Below are 24280 nucleotides of genomic sequence, written 5' to 3' on the forward strand. Positions count from 1 at the left end.
AGCGGTGCACTGCAATCTCGGAGGCAAAGAATGAACACATTCGCCCACCATTTTCCTGCTCAGAGCAAAATTTTGCATGTTTGTGTTCCATAATATTTTGATCGCTGTATGTAAACTGAAATCTCTTTAAAATATGTTCAGGTTTTTTTTACTTGCATTTTGCTCACATTCTATTTTAAATATCTGTGATACAGCATTACTGCTAGACAGTCGAAATAGAGATTACTGAACAATTCTTACCAACTCAATAATCTGTAAGATTTAGGAGCCTACACTGACAGCTTTTTCTTTGCCCTTTGCATCCATCCCAAGGCTCCAGGTATCTGCTCCATCTGCAATAATGTCTGTGATAATGAGCACGAGCGAGCCATAATTACACATTACAGATCCACTGGTTAAATCTAAGTCTAAGACTAAAGCAAAATAACCATAAAGAATCTCTGCGCTTATGTGTAATTCAAACGTTTAATTATTCTACTGTTTCTAACGCATTGTAAATTATGGATGGTAGACGCATTAAAAACAGTTCACATAGCCTAACAATTAAAACTTCTTCATTAAAAACTCCCCAGGATCTTCCATTTCTGCTACTCTACATCTGGAGTCGAAGCTCAAAACAACAGTAACTGGAATGACTAATGAACAGATTGAGTTTCTTGTATTGAGCCAGTTCAGGAGTAAAAAAAAATTTGATAGCAATACAAGTGACATAATAAGATACATGAATTACTGATAAGCTTTAAATTATTATTTTTGGGCAATTCCTTTCTAGTTTTGGATCAGAAAATGAATCAAATTTATAATATCAAACTTAATTAAACAAATACCTTACTAAATAAAATATGCCCAAAGAACCAGGTTCATTTTTATGTGTAATTATGTAGTGACTTTTGACAGAGTATTTAGCAGCAGATGTAAGTGATACTGGTTTGTAAATAGATCCAATAATTTCAAAAAAATATTGTATTACATTTACTGGGTGCTATTAATGCACTTAAAAAGTCTGATTCAGAACTAATTTGTTAGATGAGTGGGCTGTTTTATGTGCGTTACACAGACATCAGTCTCACAGATTTCAGAGCTTTCTAAATGATGACTGCAGACACTATCATGAGGGGGAGTGCAGAGTAGTGGATTTTGGCAACATGATGTTTATGCTTACATGTTTTTGTTTGTACTCCTTTAAATCAGAGTTGAGAGAATTTTGCCTGTAGGTTTAATACTCTATAATTCATCTGCTCTCTATCCTAATTATGTGTTTTGTTTTGTTTGTTTGTTCTGTTTTTATTTCACAGTTGTGTGCTTAAATTGGTGGTTATTTTCTTTTTTCAATGTCCATTTATCAAGTGATCTGAGTACAGTAACATTAATTTAATAACAAAATGGCTTAATGTGTGCATAAGGATACGTCGAGCACAAGCTAAATCGATCAAATTAGATTTCACAAAGTTTACTCTGAAACTTACTTCCACCCACTAACATAAAATGCCAAAGGCTGAAGGCTGTCACTGCTGACTGCAAAATGTGTTTCTTTCCTGCTACGCAATCAAGCTGTTCGTTCTACTGTGTCATTTGTGTCGTATGTTACATTTTATATATTTTAATATCCAGAACTCCTCTATGGTGTATTCAATGTTATAGGTTAGTTTCAATCAATTCATCCTCCTCCTCAACAGCATTAACAGAACTCCATGTGGACTTGTTTGTAAGTGTTGTTTTGAGAAAATACAACAGCTTTTATATATATAAAAAAGCTCCAAAAAACACTCCTAACCTTTAAAATCAATCATTGCTGGGAAACAGGGCCCTGCAAGGTCTTAAGATTTAACTACATTTGCTTATGTAGAACTGGCTCATAGATTACTGGGAGGTTTTTTCTCTCTTTTTATATCAAAGAACTATAATGCTGACTGAAACTGCTACATCCCTGATTACCATCCATCTGTTAATATTTCTTTTTGGGGGTTGTTGTTGTTTTTTTTAATTTGTTTTCATCATAGTGAAACTAAGGAAAATTTTCCAACTTACAAAGACAGTCTTTATGTTGTTCTTAAAAAAAGGAAAAAGGGAAGTTATCAGATACCCTGTAGTATGCACGCTGTATTTCTGTAATTTAGATGAAAGCCGCAACCTATATATAACTATTAATACTTTCCTGTATTACTTCAAATAAATCATTTTTCAATATTCTGCTTGCAAAACGACAACTGGAGACTTGTAATAATTTAATAATTCATGTCATTTTGTCATTTTGATTCTTGAAGTTCTTTTGAACGGTCTTAACATTTTAGAAAACAAGGCACAAGTAATATTATTGTCAAATCTTGAATAAAGCCTCGTGGAAAGACCACCTACTGTCAAGGTCGGCATTTAAAATGTTGCACTGAATGGGGTTCTTTTCAGTAGCGTTAGAAGATACTTTGGAGCTCAGAACACGAAAGTGTCAAACACCTTTTAGATACTGTTTGCCTTTGTCAACAGAATGACTCGTATTGTACAGCTAGTAGGAAAACAGTGTGAGGCTTTTTAAGTCTGACAGAGACTTACTCAAAACGAGTTAACCTGGGTCCACTGAGTTCACGTATTAGAGAGTGCCACAGCAGGTAACATATCGCTCATACACAGGACATAAAATCATTATCCTGCCAAGAAGCAGGTCAATGATCAAAGACCACTGCTGTCACTGTTAATAGTTTGCTGACAGGCAAACAACACTAACAAAAGAGAAGGCCGCTGATTAAGGACAAAAATGATGCAGTGTGCTGAAAAACTACAAATATTTAAGCTAGTAAGTCATGTTTAATGGATGAGGCCTTCTTTCAGGTGCTGCTTCTAAAATTAGCATTTTACATTGTATCTTACCTGTAAAATACTACTAACAGAATGAAATTAATAAAAAAAAAAATTATTTATATCACTTTGCTTTATTTAATTGTTTATTTCTTTTATTTTTGGAGCTTCTGAAAGCCAAGGCAGTTAGAGTTTATCTGTCTCTGCGCACCAAATTGTGTAAGCATATCCATAGCCTTATTTGTATTTATAGACAGTAGGACGGAAGGTGTGAGATATGTACAGCTCATTATTCATTAATTGTTATGCAGGTTAAATACCAGTTGAACAAATAGCATAAATTTCTGACCTGCCATAGAACGAAATGCTTTCATTAGCCAACAGTTCATGACATTTGAAAATCCCACATTCATATAATGTAACACTGTAAATTTGTTTTGCCTCTAATCATCCATCTCTATTCTTTTGAGATTCCAATGAATTCATGAACATTGTCCCCTGATGTCAGTACAAGATATGTAATGTGGTTCAAAGGTAGTGTAAATTTGCTGGACCACTGAGTACGTTGTCTAATTGTTAATTAGACAGTCAACATTTAAGGATGTTGACTGTTGACTGAAACTGTTTTAATGAATTTTCTCTTATAATTCTTCTACTGTATGAATTTGGGTTTTAAAAATAGTGTTTGACTGGTTGCCAAAAGCCAAAAACCAAACCACTTGATTAGGCTCTTGATTGGCTTAAATACTTTTAAAGTTGTTATTGACTTTGAGTATGGGATAACCTAAAGCCCTGTTCACCAATAATCTATTTGGTAATCACTTGTTTTGAAGTTGATATGATTCCTTGTTGCTAATTGGTAATCCAATACATTACCAACAGTTATTTTAGCTGTCATCCCAACAGGTGAATTTCAATGAGTATAGACAACAATAAACTTAACCAAAGAAGAAAAAAAAATTAAACAGTGAATTCAAACCAAATTTAACAAAAAAAAAAAAAACTAAAAAAAACTAAAAAACAGTGTGTGAGACACCAAGAGATGAATGGTAGCTATGCATTCACCAGTTTTTCAAATCAAGCTTTGTGGACTTTTTTACCTTTTTTGCATATTGTAGGAACATTTGTGCCCAGCATCAAATATCGCTATAACTGGTGTAGCAACTCCAAAGGACACTTGCGCATATCTCAGAGATGCCAGCAGCTCTGACAAAATCGCAGTATTTAAAGTCTCTGGGAATGAGAATGGGTTGTTTCTGAAGATAGTGAGTGGGTAGGCCTACACAAAGCTCACTGACTACATTTGCCAACTGTGAGTGCATCTGCTAAGTTAAATCTGTTTTAAATCATATGCACCCACAGTTTACTCACTGCACTTGTATTTATGCGGTGCTAGCTGCTCCACCCTCAGCAGGCAAGCTGGCATCGACCTTGAGGCGATGCGCTTGATCTTTGCGCACGCCTCACCTCTTAATGATAAAATGAGAAAACTGGGTCGGAGATGTACATCCCCACCAGAAATAGTGGGAAGTTAACATCTTCAGCTGAGAACAAGGCTTCCAACTGGGAAATCATCTCTAAATAAATCAAATGAGTTTCACAAATAGGTGAGGAGCCTATGGGAGGCCCAGGTTTGCTCCTGGGAGGAATGAACAAGTCTGGATGATTAACTGAGAAATGAATGACCTGCTCATGTATCCACTAGAAACCTACTTGAGCAATCAAATAACTCTAAATTAAATGATTTTTGGTGTGTTGAGTCCATTATGGAGACAGATGTTGCTTTTCATGAGAATTTATTATCTCTTTTCAAGAGGTTTTAGTCATCCCTCAAAGCCAGATATGAAACGTTTTCATTTTCTTCAACCTGTAGACAATGAATGTTCTGAATTCACCATCCTGCATACAATAAGTAGAAAAATGAATAAAATCATATTGGATTTGAAAGAAAAGACACCATTACTATGCGCACAATGTCCACCAAATTGAGTCAACGTGAACATGTTGCAGCTGTTTCATAATGCCACCAATGTTGATTTAAGCTACAGAGTTTGAAAAAAAGAAGAAGAAGAATGGTAGATTTAAAGTTAGATAAGAAAATCCAAACTATGCATATATGCTAGAAAGAATATAATTCAACTTACCAGAGTTGGGATCGGAGTTTCCATCAGCTTCAGTCCTCTTATCAGGGGAGGCCTGCTCGTAGAAGTCGTCCTGCGCCTGCACCAGAGGGAGAGGTTGTGTGAGGAGGGAGCCACTGCCTACAGGCTCGTGGTCCCCCAGACCGCTGTCACTGCAGCTCTCCTGGGAGCCATCCGGCAGGTGAAACGTGACGCGCCGCTGTGACTAGAACCAAGAGCACAAAACAGAGCCTCTGATGTTAGTGCTCTGCTCTGCCCCCTTAATTTAATTTTTTTTTTCTTTTTTATTTACAGCTTTATTTGACACTGAGCTGAACAAGCTCAAGCATGCTGCTTTTGCACACTGAGTGCTGATCAGGACTGCAGTGTGAATTCATTTTGCCTGAACAATGTAAAATGTAATATATATCATCACCGCCGACTGAGAAGAATTGTCGAATAAAACGTCTATTTTGACTTAAGCCCAGATATTGATGGGAAAAGAGTTTGCACACTGTAAATACAGTCACGTTTCACTGCACAATGACAACCATTAACTGCATGCAAATAAACAAGGAGCACTATAAGAAAAATTCATCAAAGTGAAAAGTGTAAAAACTTTTGAAAAAACAAACAAACTGTGTTTTCATTAAAGTATTACATAACTGCAAAGGGACAATAAAATAATGGAGGCAAAATTCTATCATGTTTGTCAATTCTACTGCAGGGACTTTTACAGGCTGATTGTTTAGTTTGTGTTGTTAATTTGTTTGGTGCTAGCAAAGTCAAAGGGGCCTGTGGAGCTAACAGAAGTCACCCCCAGGGTGCCCTTCCTATCACATTCTGCAGTCTCACAAGGAAAGGAAAACACAAGTTTTCCTGGGACTATGTCTTGCACATACACACAAACACATATACACTCACACACATGCCATCCTTAAAGCCATCCTGATTGAATTTCCAATTGTTAATTCTGAGTGTCTTTTCCCTTGCTCTAATGACATTTTCCTCAGGCTTTTTCATAAGTCCAGACGCAAGCCTCCAGCTAACCTTTCGTGAGCACAGAGAGGTCCCTGCCACATCCTTGGTGATGACAGACAGAGACGGGTTTTACTGTAATTATTGGCAAAAGCAAAGGTCACCCAATCTGCAGTCTAATGCAAATGACCTCATTATATATTTTAGAACTGCTCCAAACATTCAATTAAACAAAAAGGAAGAATAAAGAAAGGGAGTAAAGGGGGGGGGGGGGGGGGGGTTGCAGTTAGACCCAGGACACTAGCACAAAAACTGGCTTCATATTTAAATACAGTGTGTAAATTGAATAATGATGGATGGAGGGATGGTTTAAACAATTAACTCATAAACAATTAACTCATATTCTCCAATGACAATTGCAAGTATGACTGGCTGTAAATGCCTTGTAAAACTGCAGGTAAAACTGGGTAAATGTCATTGTCAGTAATTTAAAAACGGCCGCTGATCAGATCTGGCCTTTTGAATGAAGATAACAGGGAGAAGACCTTTCTAAAGGAATTCATTGCATTGTTTGTTTCTGTGAAAGCTAATGTATACTGATATGGTAATATAGCGCTATCAGTTTCACATTTGGGGAGACACGCTATGTCTATGAAGCCTGAAAAACACTTTATAAAGAAAACGAAGCCAGCGAAAGAGAAAAGCAATGGAAGGTGGCAGGTGTAGTGTGTCTGCACTTAATTAACAGTGTCTGCATATGTTTTTATTGCTGCTAATGCCAAAGAAGTTGGCCTTAGGCAAGGTAGCCATCTATTTGTTGGCAGCCCTGAGAGTGTCTAGTCAGGAAAACGAACACTGGCAGTTTTTTTTCTACCAGTTCTTGTCAGACTTATGGAACCACTGTATATTTCACAACACAGTCACATGCAGATTGTATAAATGCATTACAGTTTTATAAAGTGATTTATGTGGCATTAAACTAGACATGAATGTAGTTTAATTATTAATTGATTGGGTGAATAAAAAGTCAAATCCATACTGGAAACAATGTCTGCTATTATCCAAAGCCCAGAATAGCGAACAGCAATCTACATTTTATATGACATGACAAATGTAATATTACAAAGTCGTCTACTTGTATATATGACAAGTGCAAGAAATTATTTAATAGAACAGTACTCTAGAGATGTTATTTCCTTTGATTCTGACTTCTAGCAGAGAAGAAATGGTTTATAATTAATTGGGATAATGGTAGTGTGTGCTGTCAGACACTGGTGGGACCTTGAAAAGATTCTAGGCTCTGTTTGGACAAAGTGGAGAAGTTCAGTGTAAAGAAATAATTCTACATACACCGTAAAATGAATTAGACTTCTTTAAAAAAGTCAATTAAAAAAATATCGTTACAAGCAAAGGAATGTATAAATGTGTAACATTTGAGGATGTAACTGCACTACCACAGTAGCTGTAAGGCTTTAAAATGCACACAGTGATTCTGTGGATGTTTCTGCTTGTGTTTTTGCATATGTTTATTTGTAGGTTTAAGCATGTTTGAAGATGTTTGTATTTCTCTGTTGCTGACTGTCACTTGTAGTAATATTAGCATAAGACCAGCTTAAACTATCCCCGCTGCCAGTTTACAAGATATTATGGCTTATCACGCCTGCTAACCCTTGTTATCCGCTTGTTTTTATAATTTGCCTGACCAAACACAGTCACTTTAACAAACACAAAGCAACTAGCAGCACTTTGCTGCTGGAAGGTTTCAATTCCAGCAAGCCAGCAAATGAACAGGAATAGGATTTGCCCAGGGGTCTTCACAGAAAGCACAATATTAAGTAAAGGGAAAATAAAAACTGCCAGGGGACCATAAATGTCTCATTTGACACCAGCTCCAACTTTATACGTGTTTCTTAAAAAGCATAAATGTGAAGTTTTGCATTATAAAACCAATCTGTCTGCCTTTGTGTTTTCTTTGAAGTGGGCCAACCCACGTGAGTATTAAAATCGTTATTAACACTATTAGTTATTGGAAAGCTCGACAGCAGTTTCATTGATCTCAATTGCTGTTGCCTCTTAAAGACTAAATGCAAGCTAAGCACTTAGTTTATTCTGTTTTTATTATTTTTCTTTTTGGCACAGTCGGGAGTCACACACACAGCGTATTGTAAAAGTACCGTAGCAGATTCAATGATTTCTCAAGGCACGCTTTGCCTTTTTTGTTAAAATCCCTATCAGAATGACTCCACACTAAAGCCTGAATCCCACAGAACACAAAAGCATTATAACTTTTGGTTTTGTAAAACAGAAACAAACAGGGATAGGGCTTATGACACGGAGCGCAGGCTTTCTCTTCGCTTCCCCGTCTTTCTCCTCCTGAGTTTGACCATATGGAGCTCAGTGTGCAAGTCGAAAACAACTTCTGTGTTGTACTGTGTTCCAACCGAACACAATGTAGCACTACATTTCTATCAGGCAGACGTTTAATGAGAAGAAGCACACACCGAGAAGTGGTGCATGCGCACGCAGACAAACAAGCGTGCGTACACACATGCACACACAAATAATGCAACCTCCTCACTACCGCAAATAATCTTATCTAACAGCAGTCTGACACCTGCGGTGAGAGAACACTTCCCACGAGTCCGTTCTCACAATCAGACCACTGAGGGAGATCAGTCAACCAGGAAAGCAAAACTCACGAAAAGATCTCTTTCTCTGCCTGCCCTGCTCTCTCGCTCTTGCTCAGGCCTTAGAGCCCAAAGGTGCTCTGCCATCTGCTGGTCACCTTGGGAAAAACGTTATTTTTTTAATATCAACAAAAAGCCACTGAAGTGTTTGCCCTTCTGTGTTCCACAGCGAGTGTTGATTGATTTTCCCCCTTTTTTTCTATTTTATCCCCTCTATCTCACACCTTTGTGCTGCTATTGCTGACTTTAACTCTTCCTGACATGACAAAATGACACACCTGAGTTTTTCTAACCCTCAAATAGAAAAAAATGCATGTCCTTGTTTGATATTTTATTGTGTTTTGAAAAAAGTACATTCGTGCATCATACTCTATTCCCCACAGTGTTCATCCACAATCCTGACAAGCTGTAGCATTTCGCAAAACATCAAATCAAGTGACATATTAGCAGCTGATAGACACTGCCTCCTGTCAAGGTAACGTTCGGATTTCCTTTGGGCTCATCCATAAAATGCATCACAGTCGCAGTCAGGCATTGCTCTATTTTGATGACATAAACACAGTCAAAAACAAGCTTTTCGAACTGCTTAAAAAAGATGAAAGACACAGAGATAAAAAGAGTTCCCAAACGTGTTTCTGTAAGTAACACTCAAATAAAAAGTGACAAATAAATCACAATCTTCCCCGTCTTTGATTCTGACTCTAATATTGACGTAGTCTGCTCCCGCTGCCTCTCCAGAGTCTAAGTCTGCTGCCTTCTGCTTTTCATCATTAAATCATAGCTAGGCAGTTCTGAGAAACATCTGCATTCTGCCACATCCACAATAAAGCCTGCGCAGTCACTCCCTCACTTTTTAGCTTACCACAAGCACACGAGCGCACAAAGAAAAAACACAAAGATACATAAATCTAAGTCACATCTGACCCATTTCCCAAATTGCAAGCTTGGGAAAGCGGGCATGTATGTGAGTGCATGTGAGTGCGTGTTTGTATTGTCTATCAGCACTGTGCTCTCTCTTTTTCATTTACAGAACACAAGCTTAGCATGTGATTATTAGCGCAGTCCATCATTTTGACTCTTTCTAGCCTAACTGATCTTATAAAGATTTATGGATCCTGTACATAGATTGCATGTTTGTTTATCCGTTTACTGTCTAACTGACATAAGGGACTTTTTTTCCCCACCAAAAAGCATAAATCTAGTCTAGTCATACAGCATGCTTGTCACCAGACTCACACTCTCACCTGTCATCTTTCACAGATGACAAAAGCTGTGACAAGCTCCTTCTTGCTTATGCCCCCAAAGTCCAATTTGCTTGATTTTCATCTGCCAACACTTCCCTAATAAACTAAATCTCATCCCACTTTCATAAGTTATCATGAATACTGCTCCTCCATTGTGTGTGCTTGTTTGAAATGAAAAAAGAAAGATACTAGTGCTTTACTCTATATTTTTGAGTAAGCTACCATATTTATGACATGTAGCAATCTAACATAAAAACATAATAAAGTCAAGAATCTTTAAAAAACTGCATATACAACTATGAAAAAATATAGTTGCAAGTCCGATGAACTGATAAGTATATTAAAGTTTCTTAATAAATTTGAAAGGCCCAGGATGGATTCGAACACAGGACTTTGCACTAACCTTCCTGCATATTGGTCACTAGCTGACTTAAAAAACAAACAAACAAGTGGCGCCTCCTTGTGAAATAGTGGAAACTGAATGTTTGATTTGGCTGATTTTTACACCACATGGCGCTTCCTGACACCCCCCCCCCCCCCAAGGGATTTGTGTCGCCTCCCACAATCAAACTAAGGATCTTTCATTTAATTAGGCAAATTTGGAAACCACTACACTTACTGTAATATATATGTTTTTAGATACAGATAGAGGGAAGCCCCACTTTTTCAAATGTTAAATACACTCACAATGTATATCAGCCAATAAAAAAACAAAATACTTGGTTACATGATGACCAATCTCTACACAATAACTAATAAGAATTCATTAATACTTAAATAAAAAAGACTGAAATGAGTAAATGCGTATGAGTAGTCAGTGACATAAACACATGAAATGACTGACGTTGCCATTAGGATAGAGGGATAGATTGATGCATGCTAAAACAATGTGACTGAACATTTTTTTTTGTCGCTGAAAAGAGCAGGAAAATCTCTAAACTAAAAAGATCTGACCTGAAAAGGCTTCTTCAGAAGGGTGAAATTTCATTTATAATTAATGTCATCTAACTCTACCTGGGGCTAGATTTGGACATCTTAGACTCATCTACTTTTATTTTCCTCTCCGAACTGCAGCTCTTTCTTTTCTGTAGGAGGTTTCACTCCCCTCTCCCCATACATCTACCTCTCCCTTTTCATCCTAACCTTGGTATGCTGTTAAAGAACCTGACTTGGCTGAGTGAGAACTGTGAGACAGTTGTAACTCAACCAGCTTCCCTATGCGCCTCAAGCTGAGCTGAAGAAACCTGTGCAACTGCCACAGAGCATTAGCTACAAAGTTAACCACTACTGACTCACTCATTGGCTCTACCCTCTGCCGACATCCAAATCCATAAAATGAGAGACACAGCAATTCTTCTCTATGTGTGTCTCCTGCATCAGGATGAAGGATTTGACACTCAGAGACAGTTAACTACAGAGCAGAGCAGGCTAGGCCCTGAGCACTGAATGGGGAATCTTGATGTGTTTATGAGTTACAGTCCATGTGATCTCGCTGCTACACTCAGCTGTAGACAGTGAAGTCGGTGTTCGGTGGTACTGCGCTGATAAAATGAATGACGGATACTAAAAAAAAAAAAAACAATCCAAATCAAGTAAAACATGTTAACGGTCCATTAAAACCACCGATTTATTTTGCAGGGAAATATAGTATTATCACAATGTACACTATAATTCATAATAACCTACAACCCTATTACTTGTCATGAAATCCTATTTGTGAGTCCATTACATCAAATAGGTGGAAGCACACGTTTGTTTAGTTGGATCTGTGTTTATCCTGTGGAAATAATGGCTATTTACACAGCCATGATTATCCAGCTTTTAGAGATCAAATGTAAATCAATGCAGTGCAGTCTGGTTGACTGGCAACTGGTAATTTAAATTTCACAATGGTTCCTTGGTTTCGTTAGGTTATATAATTAATAACCTATATACATATATAACATAAAACATTTAATATAGTTTTTGCACAGTCAGTTCATCAATTCCAGCATATTAATTGAAAATAATAGCCATAAAGTTTAACAACATTATGTTCTGAGAATGTCATTTCTGCTTCCAATACGATAAATTGCACTGAAACAAATTCAATCTTTATTTCTTAATCTCAGTTTTAATGAATAGAAGACATGATTAGATAAACAGTCAAGTAGAGTTTGGGTGGAAAGATTCCTCCATCTTATCAGGTCAGCAAAAAGGTAACTCTAACCAAACTGGTGACGCGCCACAAAGTTTTACAATATAACGAGAAGCTTGTCTGATAATGCAGCTTAAACGGAATCTGAAACGATAGCTGCTGTTTAAACAAAGCACAGCAGTAAAAGGCTATTGCACAGTTTTGTAATCAGACTTGGTTTTTTTTTAAGTTATGGTCTGAGTTGAAAAACCTTTTATGCCACACCAAGAAAACCTTTTTCCAGAGAGAGAAGGACATTTTGTAATCTCTGTTCGTGTTAAAACACTTGAGAAGGCAACTTGTAACCTCTCCCAAAAGCAGCAGATGTTCATGCCACTTGGTAATGGAAAGAAAGTGATAACGGAAGGGATGTTTGATACTGAAGCACCATGGCAAGGTGTTGACAGTGCCACCAAATATCCTTATCGACACCCTGTACTTGCGGTACGTGTCAGCCGTTATGGTGCTACATAGGCCTACACACTAGACATATTGGGGCTTGTATACACTAAGATGTTACACGTCTAACATGTTTACTGAAAACTCTTCAAAATGTTTCCAAAGTGTGTGCTCTGGCTATAAAATATAGATGTGAATAGCGAATTATGATATTCAGTGTACTTTGGAGCTTAGTTTTACCTCTAAGCAGATGGTGGATTTCTGTACCTACATGCTTTCAGTGGATTCAGGTGAGTACAAGTTACAGAAAATTAGAACTACGGTAACTTTCTGTTCTTTTATCTGACAGGAATTCACAGTACAGGCATATCATTAAGCTCTAGCCATAATAATTAATTTTATGGCCAATGATGTTACTAACAATAATTCTGATGCAGCTAATCATCTGAAAAAAAAATCACCCAGACCCTTTTTCCATTTGTTTTGTTGCCAAGCAGCCAGTAATTTCAATCCAACCGTTCCTAGTGAAAGCAAGGTGCCAGCATAATGCATAGTGGTGGATAGTGTGTGTCGCAGTGCATAATTTGTTTTTGTTTGTATGTGATCGCCTGCCTGTTTGCATTTTGGGGGAGAGTGTGACAAAAAAGGAGCAGTTCTCAGTTTCTCTGCTATGTTTTGCATTTCTTTCTCAGAAGGAAAACCATTCAGCTGCTGCTTTATACATACCGGTACATACATTTGTATATGGGATGGGTAGATAAAAATTAATGCTGATCTTGAAGGAGATAATTTGTTTTCCTTTCCTGAGGTATGATCTAACACTGATAGAGAATAATTATCATTTTACAGTTCAGCAAGCAGCAGCATTAGCCTGAGTATACCTCTCACTTACGCCTCTCACTGTTTTTTGCAAATTTTCTATATATATGTCATATATTACTATTTTATGTTCAGATTCTTTGGGCTATTTTCTTCTCAGGTCTCCCCTGTTAACAAAAGACATATATATAAAAAAAAAGAAAAAAAAGAAACATGAATACAGATGAACAACGCTCAAATAAAAGAACCCCAAATATTACAGCATATTACACCATATAACAGTATATTTTAAAAATTCTGACTTCTATTTAGGGGTCCAGATAAATGGGCAGAACTCATAATCAACATGATATAGTTGTTCTACGTTTGACTGAGCTTATCACAATAAGATGAAACATTGCTATACTATATAATTGCACATGGCAACCCAAAGTTGGGTACGCAGTTAAGAAAACGAACAGATGGAAATTGGCTCATCAGGATCAATGACCCGCAGCTCCAACTATGACCAGTAATTTAAGATTGTTCCACATGCACAGCCTGTTCCTAGAAACTGTGGTCCAATATAAATCATGCAAAAATGAATCAAGCCACCAATTCTCTGTCAGTTTCCCCCACTTTTGGTGGTATAAGCAGTCTTGATGAACCTAAGCAGTTCAACGGGGCACAGGACTGTTGCCATGGCAACTCATTCTGATCATGTTTTTAAAAAAATGGCTGTGAGCGTAAAGGAGATTATTGTTAATGTGCTCCTCATTGGTCAAATGTAAATATCTAGAGTTTTCCACGCACGTTCCTTGGCCCCCAGCATGACTGATACTGTGCTTTAACACTGATATACAATCCTTTGCGCTTTATCTTTATAGCTGGAAATGCCCCCTGGTGTGAAATTTCTGGTTTGATCAGTAGAGTAAGTTGTTGTTTCTTGGTTTGACAGTTGGCTGTAAACAGAAAATATCTGCTATGCTGCTAAGTTCTGAACAATATCAACTGTACAGAAAGCACCATGGTCTCTGCTGTCAGTTCAGCTGCGTCTCCTCACCAAATCTGGCAAGATACAGAGTTAATGTGCAGCAGGGGCGCTGTTGACTTACACCACCAGTAAAATATGGGTGACTCTGAACAACTCTTCTTGAAACTAAACAAGCCTAACCAAGACAGGTCTGTAACTTTAGAATCCCAATAACATCACTAAATGGATGCCAGAGTTAGCTTCTTCTTGTACTGGGTACCCGGTGGCTCTACTGTTACCAGATGTGAGATGACTGTGTGAAATGGATAAATATGTATTGCATTCTATCAGCACCAAGTTTACTTTCTTCCTCCTTTCTTCTTTAGTCATCGTTCTTTTTCTCTCTGCGTGTTTTCCTGACCTGCTCAGTGGCAGCTTCTGTACTCTAAGTACTTACACCAACAGCCTAAGGCAGGATGCCCTGATTTCCCATAGAGGGAAAATGGCTTGCCTGTGATGGCAGTGTCTTTTATACGGGTGCTGAGGTTGTGGCAGTAGATAGTTGTACTTAACAGCTGATCTTCTCTAGCCACTATGCCCACTGACTAGAGCTTTTTCCAGCAATAGGGTAGCATTCTTGTTTCTGAGAAGAATTTTAAGCAATAAACAAGCACAAGGAGACATTTAGTCATGTTAACGATCGCTGAACACTGAAATTACATGTGTCCTATAGTACTTTTTGGATTTTTTTATTTGTTTGTTGGCAGATTTAAAAGAAAAGTAAAGCTAATCTAAGAAAAGGCTGCTTCAAACATTTATCCAATCATTATTTAAAGAAACTATTAAAATAAGGAATCACAATATCAATTATAGACTATGACAAAGAAAAAAGGTGGCAGATTGACCAGATCTCAATTATTCATGTAATTTTATGTTATTACAAAGTAAAACAGCCCATTTGAATCCTGCCACCTAAGGCTGAGAATCAGACTAGAGATATGCAGCATTCCCGGTGAAGACTGCAGGCTTGTCACATACCCCTATTATACAGAGGTGTCATTCCTTCAGTAATGATTTCAGTTTGGCACAAATATGTGTTTTGCAAGGCATGGATACGCACTCAAAATATTATTTGCTGTTGAAGAATATCCTCGAGCAATAACTTATTACACATCTAGTAATAAAATCCCTAGAGAGAGAAAAACAAAGATGTCTGGAAGTTACATAAGCTGTAGCACAAGCTCAGCTGTTTTCGTAAAGATGGGTACCTCCGTTCCCTATCCATATAAAAGAAAACTAAATGGCATAGACTAAGAAGAACTAGTACATAAGTGTTTATAAATTTGCATGTGCTCACTTGGGATTCTCTTACAACTTGGCAAATAATAATCCAACTGAGACACAGCACTGCCATCAGAGAAAAAAAAGAAAGAGAGAAAAAAAAGCAAAGTATATTGGCTTTTCCCTCTCATCATCTCTTGTTACCAGTTTATGACAGAAGTGCAAGGGGAGAAAGACAATATTGGTGTGAGGAAAATGGAGATGACAGACAGGACCAAGAGAAAAAAAAATGATGTAGAGTGAAAATCCCAATATTAGTTTAAAGAGACAGCTGCAATATTCAAACAATCATTCACAAGCACTGGCTCCAATGGCTCACTGGCAGCATGTAAACAAACTTAATGTCTACAGCCTGTATCACCATGAATCTCATAACCCGTCTTGGCCCTGAAGCCTTTTCTCAGCCTCCCCCATGAGTCCGGCAGCTTATCACATAAACGATTATTGACTGCTGTGCAACTCATCAATACGATCAGTGCAGTTTTACATATGGTAAGCCAGGCAACTTCATCATTGTAAGCCAGTAGAGGCAGGACGCTTGAGAAGCAATAGTGCTACACTAGCTTCTACAATAAGATGCATTTCTTTAAACTGAACGTGGGCTATACTGGATTACCGTAAATGAGAATATTCTGTTGAAAGCGTATTGATTTATCTCATCATGTCTTCCTAGATGTATCTGTTAGGACAAATTAAAGGTAAAAGTGAGGGCAGAGCAATTAAGAATTAAGAGCGAATTGCTGCAAAACAAAAGCTCACGTACCGCAGTTGTTTGATGGTGCACTGTATTGGTACATAAAATGGTGCCTCAGGTCTTGCAGCTGAGCCAAAACAACTTAATGGATTAATTGGAAACCAACAGAGATAATTAGGCCTTTGGGGTTGTATGATTCCACCCCTCGTCGACTGTTGCCTCAGAACTGTGATGCAGTGTGTTCCTGCTGTGTAATCGAGATAATTAGCAAGAATGTTGTGTCACTGTCCAAAGATTAGCAAAAGGGAAAGGCCAAACCAGGCTCATTAAAATGTGGTTCCAACTTAGACAGACTTGATAGGATTTCTTTACTGACAGAGGTTACGTCTGGTTTTCGTTTACCTTATTTGTGTCCTGAAGGAAGAGAGAGATATAAAAAGATAATTTTTATTTCATCTCGTGAAAAGTGTTATTCTCTTCATGAACAGACACCACAGTTAGTGGAAATGATCCAGCCTTTAATTTGGCACCCATTAACTAGCTTGCACATGAATACAAAGACACTTTAAAAAAAAATGGAGCATGATGCACACTATCTTCATATATGTTTGTCTTGATGAAAAATTACTAGCGATAGGTAGCTGTTAGCTGAGACTAACTGAGCCAGGGCTTCAGTTGTTTACTGTGCTCCTATTATTGGATGCCAAGGTGTCCTTCTGTGAGGCTGACAGGCACTGAGTAGTAGGCCAAATTGATTGGTCTGCTCTTGCCCACCAAAAGGACCTGAACTCAATTTGCTTGTGATGGCTTCAATTTCCTGGCTGGACAAAATCCCCCCACTCCTCTCTCCCTTGCTCTCTCTCAGCATCCCTTCCTCGCTCAAGAGCTGTCATTTAATTTCATTACTCAACAGGGGAGGTTCATGCCCTGTCACAGTTTCTGTCTTTTGTCCCTTGTTCTGTTCATACGACGCTTACCATCATTTGCCGGAAAGAAAGGCTTGTTTTTAAGACGCCGGTCGTTTGAGTTTTTTCCTGGAATAGTATAATTTGCAGTTTTTGCCTGGCAACATCCGTACCGAACCTCAGTACACTCTGTTTTCATTAAAGGAGGGTTGGGGGCTTGATTATTCTTCTGCCCTGTAGATGAGAAAGAGGCAAGAGAGCACATTTTCAAGAAAAGCTCCTTTTTAGGGTGTCAAAAGATGAAAGCAAAGACATAATACAGAAAGTAAAGTCCACATAAACATGCTGCCTGGCTCCATTTGGGTGTGGCGTCTGAAATAAGTGGAAGACTCTGGTGGAGAGATATTTTACAGATCGGTTTTGTGTCATTATTCATGCCAGTATTAAGCTGGTTATTCAAGAATAAGTCATCAAAGGTAGGACTAATTTAGGTCTTGCTTTACAAAGCTTATTTTCTTCCGCAACATTTCTCAGGAGCAAAGACCCAATTTGCTTCTCCCAACATACTCTAGCAACATTTCGTAAACTAATTTCCGATGCACATAATGCCCACACGGTCAACGGCTGATTAGAAAGAAAACAGGATCTAACACTGGAGTTGAGCAGAGGTCTTTGATGTGATTACCTTACATGTTTTGGCCCTGCTTTTGTTGCTTTAAGATAAACATGCAGAGCCACTCAGCATATGCCAGCTTATGTCAAGATGAAAGATTTTACAAGCCATTATCAGAGACCTGCAGATTGTTCTGAGGGTATTAGCTGGCCTCAGAAATGTGCTACAACTGCAAAGATCTTGCCCTGATTTCAGAAACTGTGGATGAGGGGTCAGCCTCTCAGCACTTCTAGATGATCTCAGTGACTGGCAGGAGATTAAGGGTCGGCAAAATGGGAGGTCTTAAAGATAGCCAACAACGTAGTTTATAATATAACATTAAAAAAAAAAAAAAAAAAGAGTTCTGACACATTCACAGAATATTCTATCAGGAATCCAAAAAAAAAAAGCCAAGAGGAATTTGCAACATCCCTCTATCATTTTCTCTTGCTTTTACTCCCCTTTATCTCAGAGGATATGCTCTCTTCTGGGTGTATTTACCAGCGGTCTTACAAGCTTTTACCTCCAGGAAACAAGCGGCTGATCTTGCTCATATTTTACAATGATTCATCTTGCTCAGTATCAACCACGAGGCATAAATGCGATACAACCAAATTAAGGCCGCTCAGCCAGACAAACAAGCTGGGGAATTTCAAACCTATGCCTTTTTTTTCCCATCTTGCTTTGTGAGCCAGTCCAATTTATTGCTATATTAAGACAGATTTCTTGCTGTTGTTTCATGTTATACCTGTTTACCATATACTGTGTGTGTATATTTATATACAAAAAACAAGTAGTTATATACAAAAGAAGATTTTTACAGGGCTCTATGCAGTCTTTGGAAAAACTAAATATACCCCATGATTTAGTAGCTTGAAGTCTCCTACATGATTGTGGCACACTCTTCTGTACAAAGTTGCTTGAGTTCATTGCAATTTGCATGCATTTGTTTATGCACAGCCACAATCCTGGCACATGATTTCCATCAGGTTGAAGTCTGGGCTTGACTGGGCCATTTTTTTCTTTTCCAGCCATTCTGTTGTAGATTTGCTTTTATGAAAGGGATCATTATCCTGTTGCGTGACCCAGTTTCAGGTGCTTGCCTGTTGATTGTATTGAATTGTTTTGCACTTGGTGACCAGCTACAAGAAGTTGCAGTGAACCAACCGGTTGCCCACCCTCAAATTCTGGGCGACCACTTTTGATCGCAAGACAATTGTACAGGCTGCCTAGTGAGAGGTAACCTGTCTCCTACCAATTGCAGTCAGACTTGGACTGCAGACTGATAGCAAACTGAGTCAATCAATTTATCACCATCTTTATGCACCCAAGTCCCTCTGAAGATGGCTACCAACGGCTGTTTTGAAAACTATCATTTAAAAGACAACAGCATGTTTCATTACTCACAGTCACAATCATTTTTTCTAAGTGTTTGTGAAACTTTTATTTAATTTTCATATAAATGTATATATAATTAATAGTTTTAACAATATAACTATACATACTAACTGGACACTGGAAGCAAATGACTATTTCAGAATCTTTTCTAGGTCTATGTTTTAAGCATTTGTGGCTGGTATTGTCTTCACCTTGTGTGTCTGACTGTCTGTTTGCCTGCCTGTTTGTTTGCTTTCCTCTGTGTCATCATCAAATGTTGTACCGGACACACCTACTGTGTGAACTACCACAAAGGCGGTTTTCAGCGCAGCACTTTGTCTGTTTGCAAACAGATTTTGCCAATACAATAGTTCTGTAACAATGCAAGCTACAGTCACGAAACTTTGATGACTGGTCAATTTATTGAACTCATATTCTATTCATAGGCAGTGTTATATCTTCTGAGCTGTTTGATCAGCTAAAGCAAAGATGATTTTTGCAGAAAAAAGTGTGTTTACTTTGTACAGACATGCTATGCCCTGCCATCAGCTGAGGTGTCTGCTCTGACTTTCTTCAAGTGAATCAAAAAAACCCAGAGGGGAAAACCCAGAAGTCTGGCCATTGTGTGCGGGGAACAAAGGAGAAAGCACCTTGTAACTGCAATAAAGGAAAAAAGCATGTTGGACACTTATAGGTATACTTAGCTTCAAGGAAATTGCACGTATATATGCTAAGAAATTGCACTGATGCACTAAAAAATACTCTTTTCTTGTGATTCTCTATATCCATTTGTTCCACATGGTGAAATGAAAGTTTTCATTATCTTATCGATCCCATTATCAGCCTGAGATAAATATACTCTGTGATTTTGTCAAGGATAAGGGTAATTTCCCTGTTCACTAATAATGTTTCATTATTGTCTTTCTTGAAACAAATTAGTAAATCAACCCATTAAAGTCTTACAATAGCGCTGCAGTTAAAGTGAATTATGTGTTGTATTGAGTAAAATACACATGGAAATATTTAACATATATACAAATGAATTAAATTCTGTTACTGTATATCACTTTATTTTAAGGCCATTTGAGAGTAGGATTGCTTTAAAAATAATTACGAGTTTACTTGGAAAAAAATACATGTAGTATATCCAGCACATCACAGCTATGCACTTACAGTAATTCATAATCTTATTACTCTCTTTATCATGTAGGTTAAAATATATTAAAGTAGTATCAAGGTTTTAGAGGAAATTACCATATCCATCCAGTTTAATTAAAAGTATAATAAATAGTTAGCAACTCTCTTATATATAATTTAATTTGTAATCTGGAAGTTTCTTACTGTGAAAAGGGAGCCTTTTTCTTGTCACTGTTGACAAGTGTTTGCTCAAAGGGGGTCATGTGATTTTTAGGACTTCTTTTTAATATTGTAGGGTGTTTACCTTACAGTATAAAATGCCTTGAGGTGATTGTTGTTGTGATTTGAATTGAACTGAATTGAAAAAAGGCTTAATTTTTTTTTATTTGTTTTTTTACATTTAGTCTACCTTTTAAGGTAAATGCATAGCAGAATTTCATTACCGTCACTGCACTATCTCACCACGATGTTAAACTATTAGCAATTTAGCATTAAAAAATGGATATGGCTTATATAACACTAACATTGAGCAGCAGATCTTGACTTTTAGCAAAGGTTTTCCAGCAGACACTGTGGAAATCATGTGCAAGTTACTATAAGAAAGGAACCAAAAATGTTCAGATGAATCGAGAAGACTTTCTCCTGAGACAGAATAAAATAGTGTGAAGCGCTGTCTCTCTGTAGCAACAAGCCAGTTTCCTTCTCCTGTCTCTTTTTGAAGGGTAGTGATGTGTATAATACTTCTCACCCTGAAAGGTTTGGTGGTAGAAAGAAATAACTGAAGTAGAGGGAAATACAAAGTGAAGCTGGCAAAGCTGCTTGGTAGCAGAAGGGGAGTAGTTCACTTCAGATGAGCTGACCTTCAGAAGCAATGGGCACACAGGTTCAGGACGAGCAGGTCAGAGAATAAAAGAAAAGAGGCCTCCCAAAGAAGCCGTTACACCATCCCCACTGGTATGTGTTTATATATACATACTATATATATATATATATATATATATATATATATATATACACTCTGTGTAGTATTGACTTTCTGTCAGGGTGCTGTTGTGATGCAGCCAGTTAAATTGCATTCTAAAACAAGATAGATTGTACTGCGCACACAGCTGTGCCAAGCAGATAAATCAATTAAAGTGACCTGATCTGACAAGTAGCCTTGTCCTCAGACAGGCTTAATATCAAAACACACATCCATGAAACTCGTGCCTATCTCTGTCTCTTACCATGAAACCTTTCTCCTGAGATACTCAGATAAAAGACAGGTTGACAATGGTTCAAGAGGACAAACCAGCATATAATTACACTTTGGCAAAGATATGATACAATCTCTTTATTTCTCTTAAGTAGATGAATATTTTAATACGAATTTTCATCAAATGGTAGTCAGATGCCTGACCTGGAAGTCATTTTAATATGGCCAAATTAAAAAAAAATCCCACAAGGAATTTTTCGTTTGAGGATTTTCTTTCAATCAGGGTCTGAAACCAAACGACAGCTACATCTTGATGGAAGTAAAAACTTCGGTCACGTCAAGACAATTCATTCTTTTTTTCAGGTAGACATTATATTTTGGACATTTGGTCATTCGAATATCGAATGTGCAGAAAAACACAATATTGCTGTCCATGTTCTCAATACCAATTCTAACTACTAAAATGATCTACTCAACAGATTCCCATTTACATTATGGTTTGTTAATGTGAAATGACAGCAGAGAAACAGGCCACTTCCTTTCTAATATGATTGTACTCACAAAAAGGCGATGCACTTTGTACTGTATGAAATGCGCCTTGCTTATTTTTTGTGTATGTGAAAAAGGAACCTTGTATTTTTATAACAATGAAATGTGGGATGTGATGACATCTCGGCAATGCTTATATATGAATGTCATTCGGCTTTTCACTGTTGTCCGTATCTGTATTCTTACAATATGTCCCAGTGGGTAAACACTGCATGTTATATGTAATATAAATGCAAAAATCTATGGACAATAAAAACTTCTCTGTAGAGATGTCGGTGGTATTTACAATACTGTGCAAAAGTCTTGAGACACCCTTCTTTTCTTTATATTTTGCTGGAAGAAAAGGAAATAGGTACAGTCATTTTTTGAAACACAAACATAAGTGAAAATATAGTACAAATGGGGGGAAAAGAGTTTGCACAGTTATAATGAGTTTAAAAGTTAATATTTATGCTGTTAGAAGCTGTTAGAACTCTCTTAGGCAAACGTTCATGAAATTTTGTAAGTACTGTAGTCTTCAAGAATAGTTCTCCAGGCTTCTTGAAGGACATTTTAAGGCTCTACTTTGGATGTTGGCTGGCTTCTGTTATCATTCACTATCATCAGGATGATCCCAGACAGCTTTAATAATGTTGATGTATGTTCATATTTGGATTCTTCACTCCATAAGACCTGTTTCCACTGATGTTCACTCCAGTTCTTGTGTAATTTGGTATACCTTAACTTTTACTCCCCATTTTGCTTCCTTAAGAATGGTTTCTTGACAGTCAGCCATTAACCGAGACCATCTTTGCTGATGTTTTTTAGTGAACAGTAGATCATGTCCTGGGTTACTGATCATCTGCTCTAGGTCTGCCACTTCTTCTTTGGTCCTCACATTTTTTAAGGACACACTGCACATCATGCCAATATAGGGATTTTTGGGGGTTTAATAGCTGGGAATCACCTGGTTGGTGCAAAAATATTATTTTATGCCTGTCTTCTTGTTATTTTTTCCAATTTAATAGATTCAGATAAAGAAATGGGAACAAATTATGTTTTTGCAGTAGGCTGCTAGTGGCCAGAGATATCATTTGAAATGGGTTCTTTGAAAAGTTACCTATCACCTTTAGGCACCACTGGTGCATTCCTTAAGTTAGGTGCTTTTTTTCATGCCCGAATGATTCATAAGTCAGTGTTGAGTGTCTTAACCAATGGAATCAGGCCAGTTCAGTCAAGAATTGGACTACAAAAGAAAAAAGACCTCCAGAAAACCCAGAGAATATTGCTCAAGACTAATTTTTAAAATTGCAAGAAAGGGTAGCTCTTTGAAAGCAAAATAAATTTAGTTCATGTAAAGACAGTCTTAAAAAAAAAGGGGGTTTTGGACTAACCTCCAACCAAGCCTTTCTCGGACTGAGAAAAAAAGCCATTCTATGCAGTGTAGAGGACAGCTCAGAGGATTTTTATCCTTAACTCATCAGCAGCTTTCATCTTGAGGGTTGGTTTCTAAGTATCAATCATCTCAGTGCTCCAGCCTCCAAAAAGTCTTGTTAATCAGAAAATCTATTGCATACACATCAAAGAGATTTTTAGAAAAGCTGTCTTCCAGGCATGGCTTTTTCAAACTGTATTACCACTGAAGATACAAATGGATTTACATTGCACCTTAACATGACAAAAGTACGCTGAAACCCAAGGTGAACACAATTACAGGCACAACTGATATAGCTAATTAATACACATAGAGAGAGGTCTGGGCCTTTAATCATCTCAAGTATACGCTCTCTTTTATCAAGCCACAGATGGAGTAAAATCGCTAAGTTCCTAAAATGCTATTTGTCTCAAGTAGATCAAAAAAAAGTTTAATTTTTAATCATTTGTCTTGGGAAATAATGCTGTGCTTTATTCAAATAGTACAGCTGTGGACTGTGATCTGTTTCCGAATATCCAATGGCAAAATCACTTAGAGAATTAAGCAAACAAAGGCAAAAACTCAAGGAGATAAAGGGAAAAGACAAAAGAGGGGGGAAAAAAAGTACCAGGACAGATTAGAAAGGGGAGAGGGAGAGAAGTCAAGTGTGAAAAAAAAGAAACAAATGAAATTCCAATATATAGCAAAATATGTACTAAAGGAGCCTGTAAGTATGAGTGTATTCCTTTGTTTTCTACAGCGCTGACTGGTTGGCTATCATGATAACCCTTCACAGCAGCTGTCAGCTGATGAAGTACAGCAAGAAGAGGGAGAGTGAGGGAGAGCGAAAGATGCAACACACTTACTCTATC

The 24280-nt window shown here is 37.6% G+C and overlaps 1 protein-coding gene across 2 annotated transcripts in view; it reads right to left on the reverse strand.

The window, feature by feature from the left end:
• The window catches only part of LOC120720863 (protocadherin-9), a 190484-nt gene that overhangs the window by 52729 nt on the left and 113475 nt on the right, over positions 1 to 24280 (reverse strand). The window contains exon 4 of one of the 2 annotated variants that reach the window (XM_040010689.1): positions 4935 to 5136. In XM_040010689.1, coding sequence (XP_039866623.1) covers positions 4935 to 5136 — 202 coding nt within the window. The remainder of the gene's footprint in view (positions 1 to 4934; positions 5137 to 24280) is intronic. The other variant, XM_040010690.1, reaches the window with a different exon arrangement.

Source organism: Simochromis diagramma, unplaced genomic scaffold (genome assembly GCF_900408965.1).
Source record: "Simochromis diagramma unplaced genomic scaffold, fSimDia1.1 OVJJ01000603.1, whole genome shotgun sequence".
In the NCBI taxonomy this organism is placed as follows: Eukaryota; Metazoa; Chordata; class Actinopteri; order Cichliformes; family Cichlidae; genus Simochromis; species Simochromis diagramma.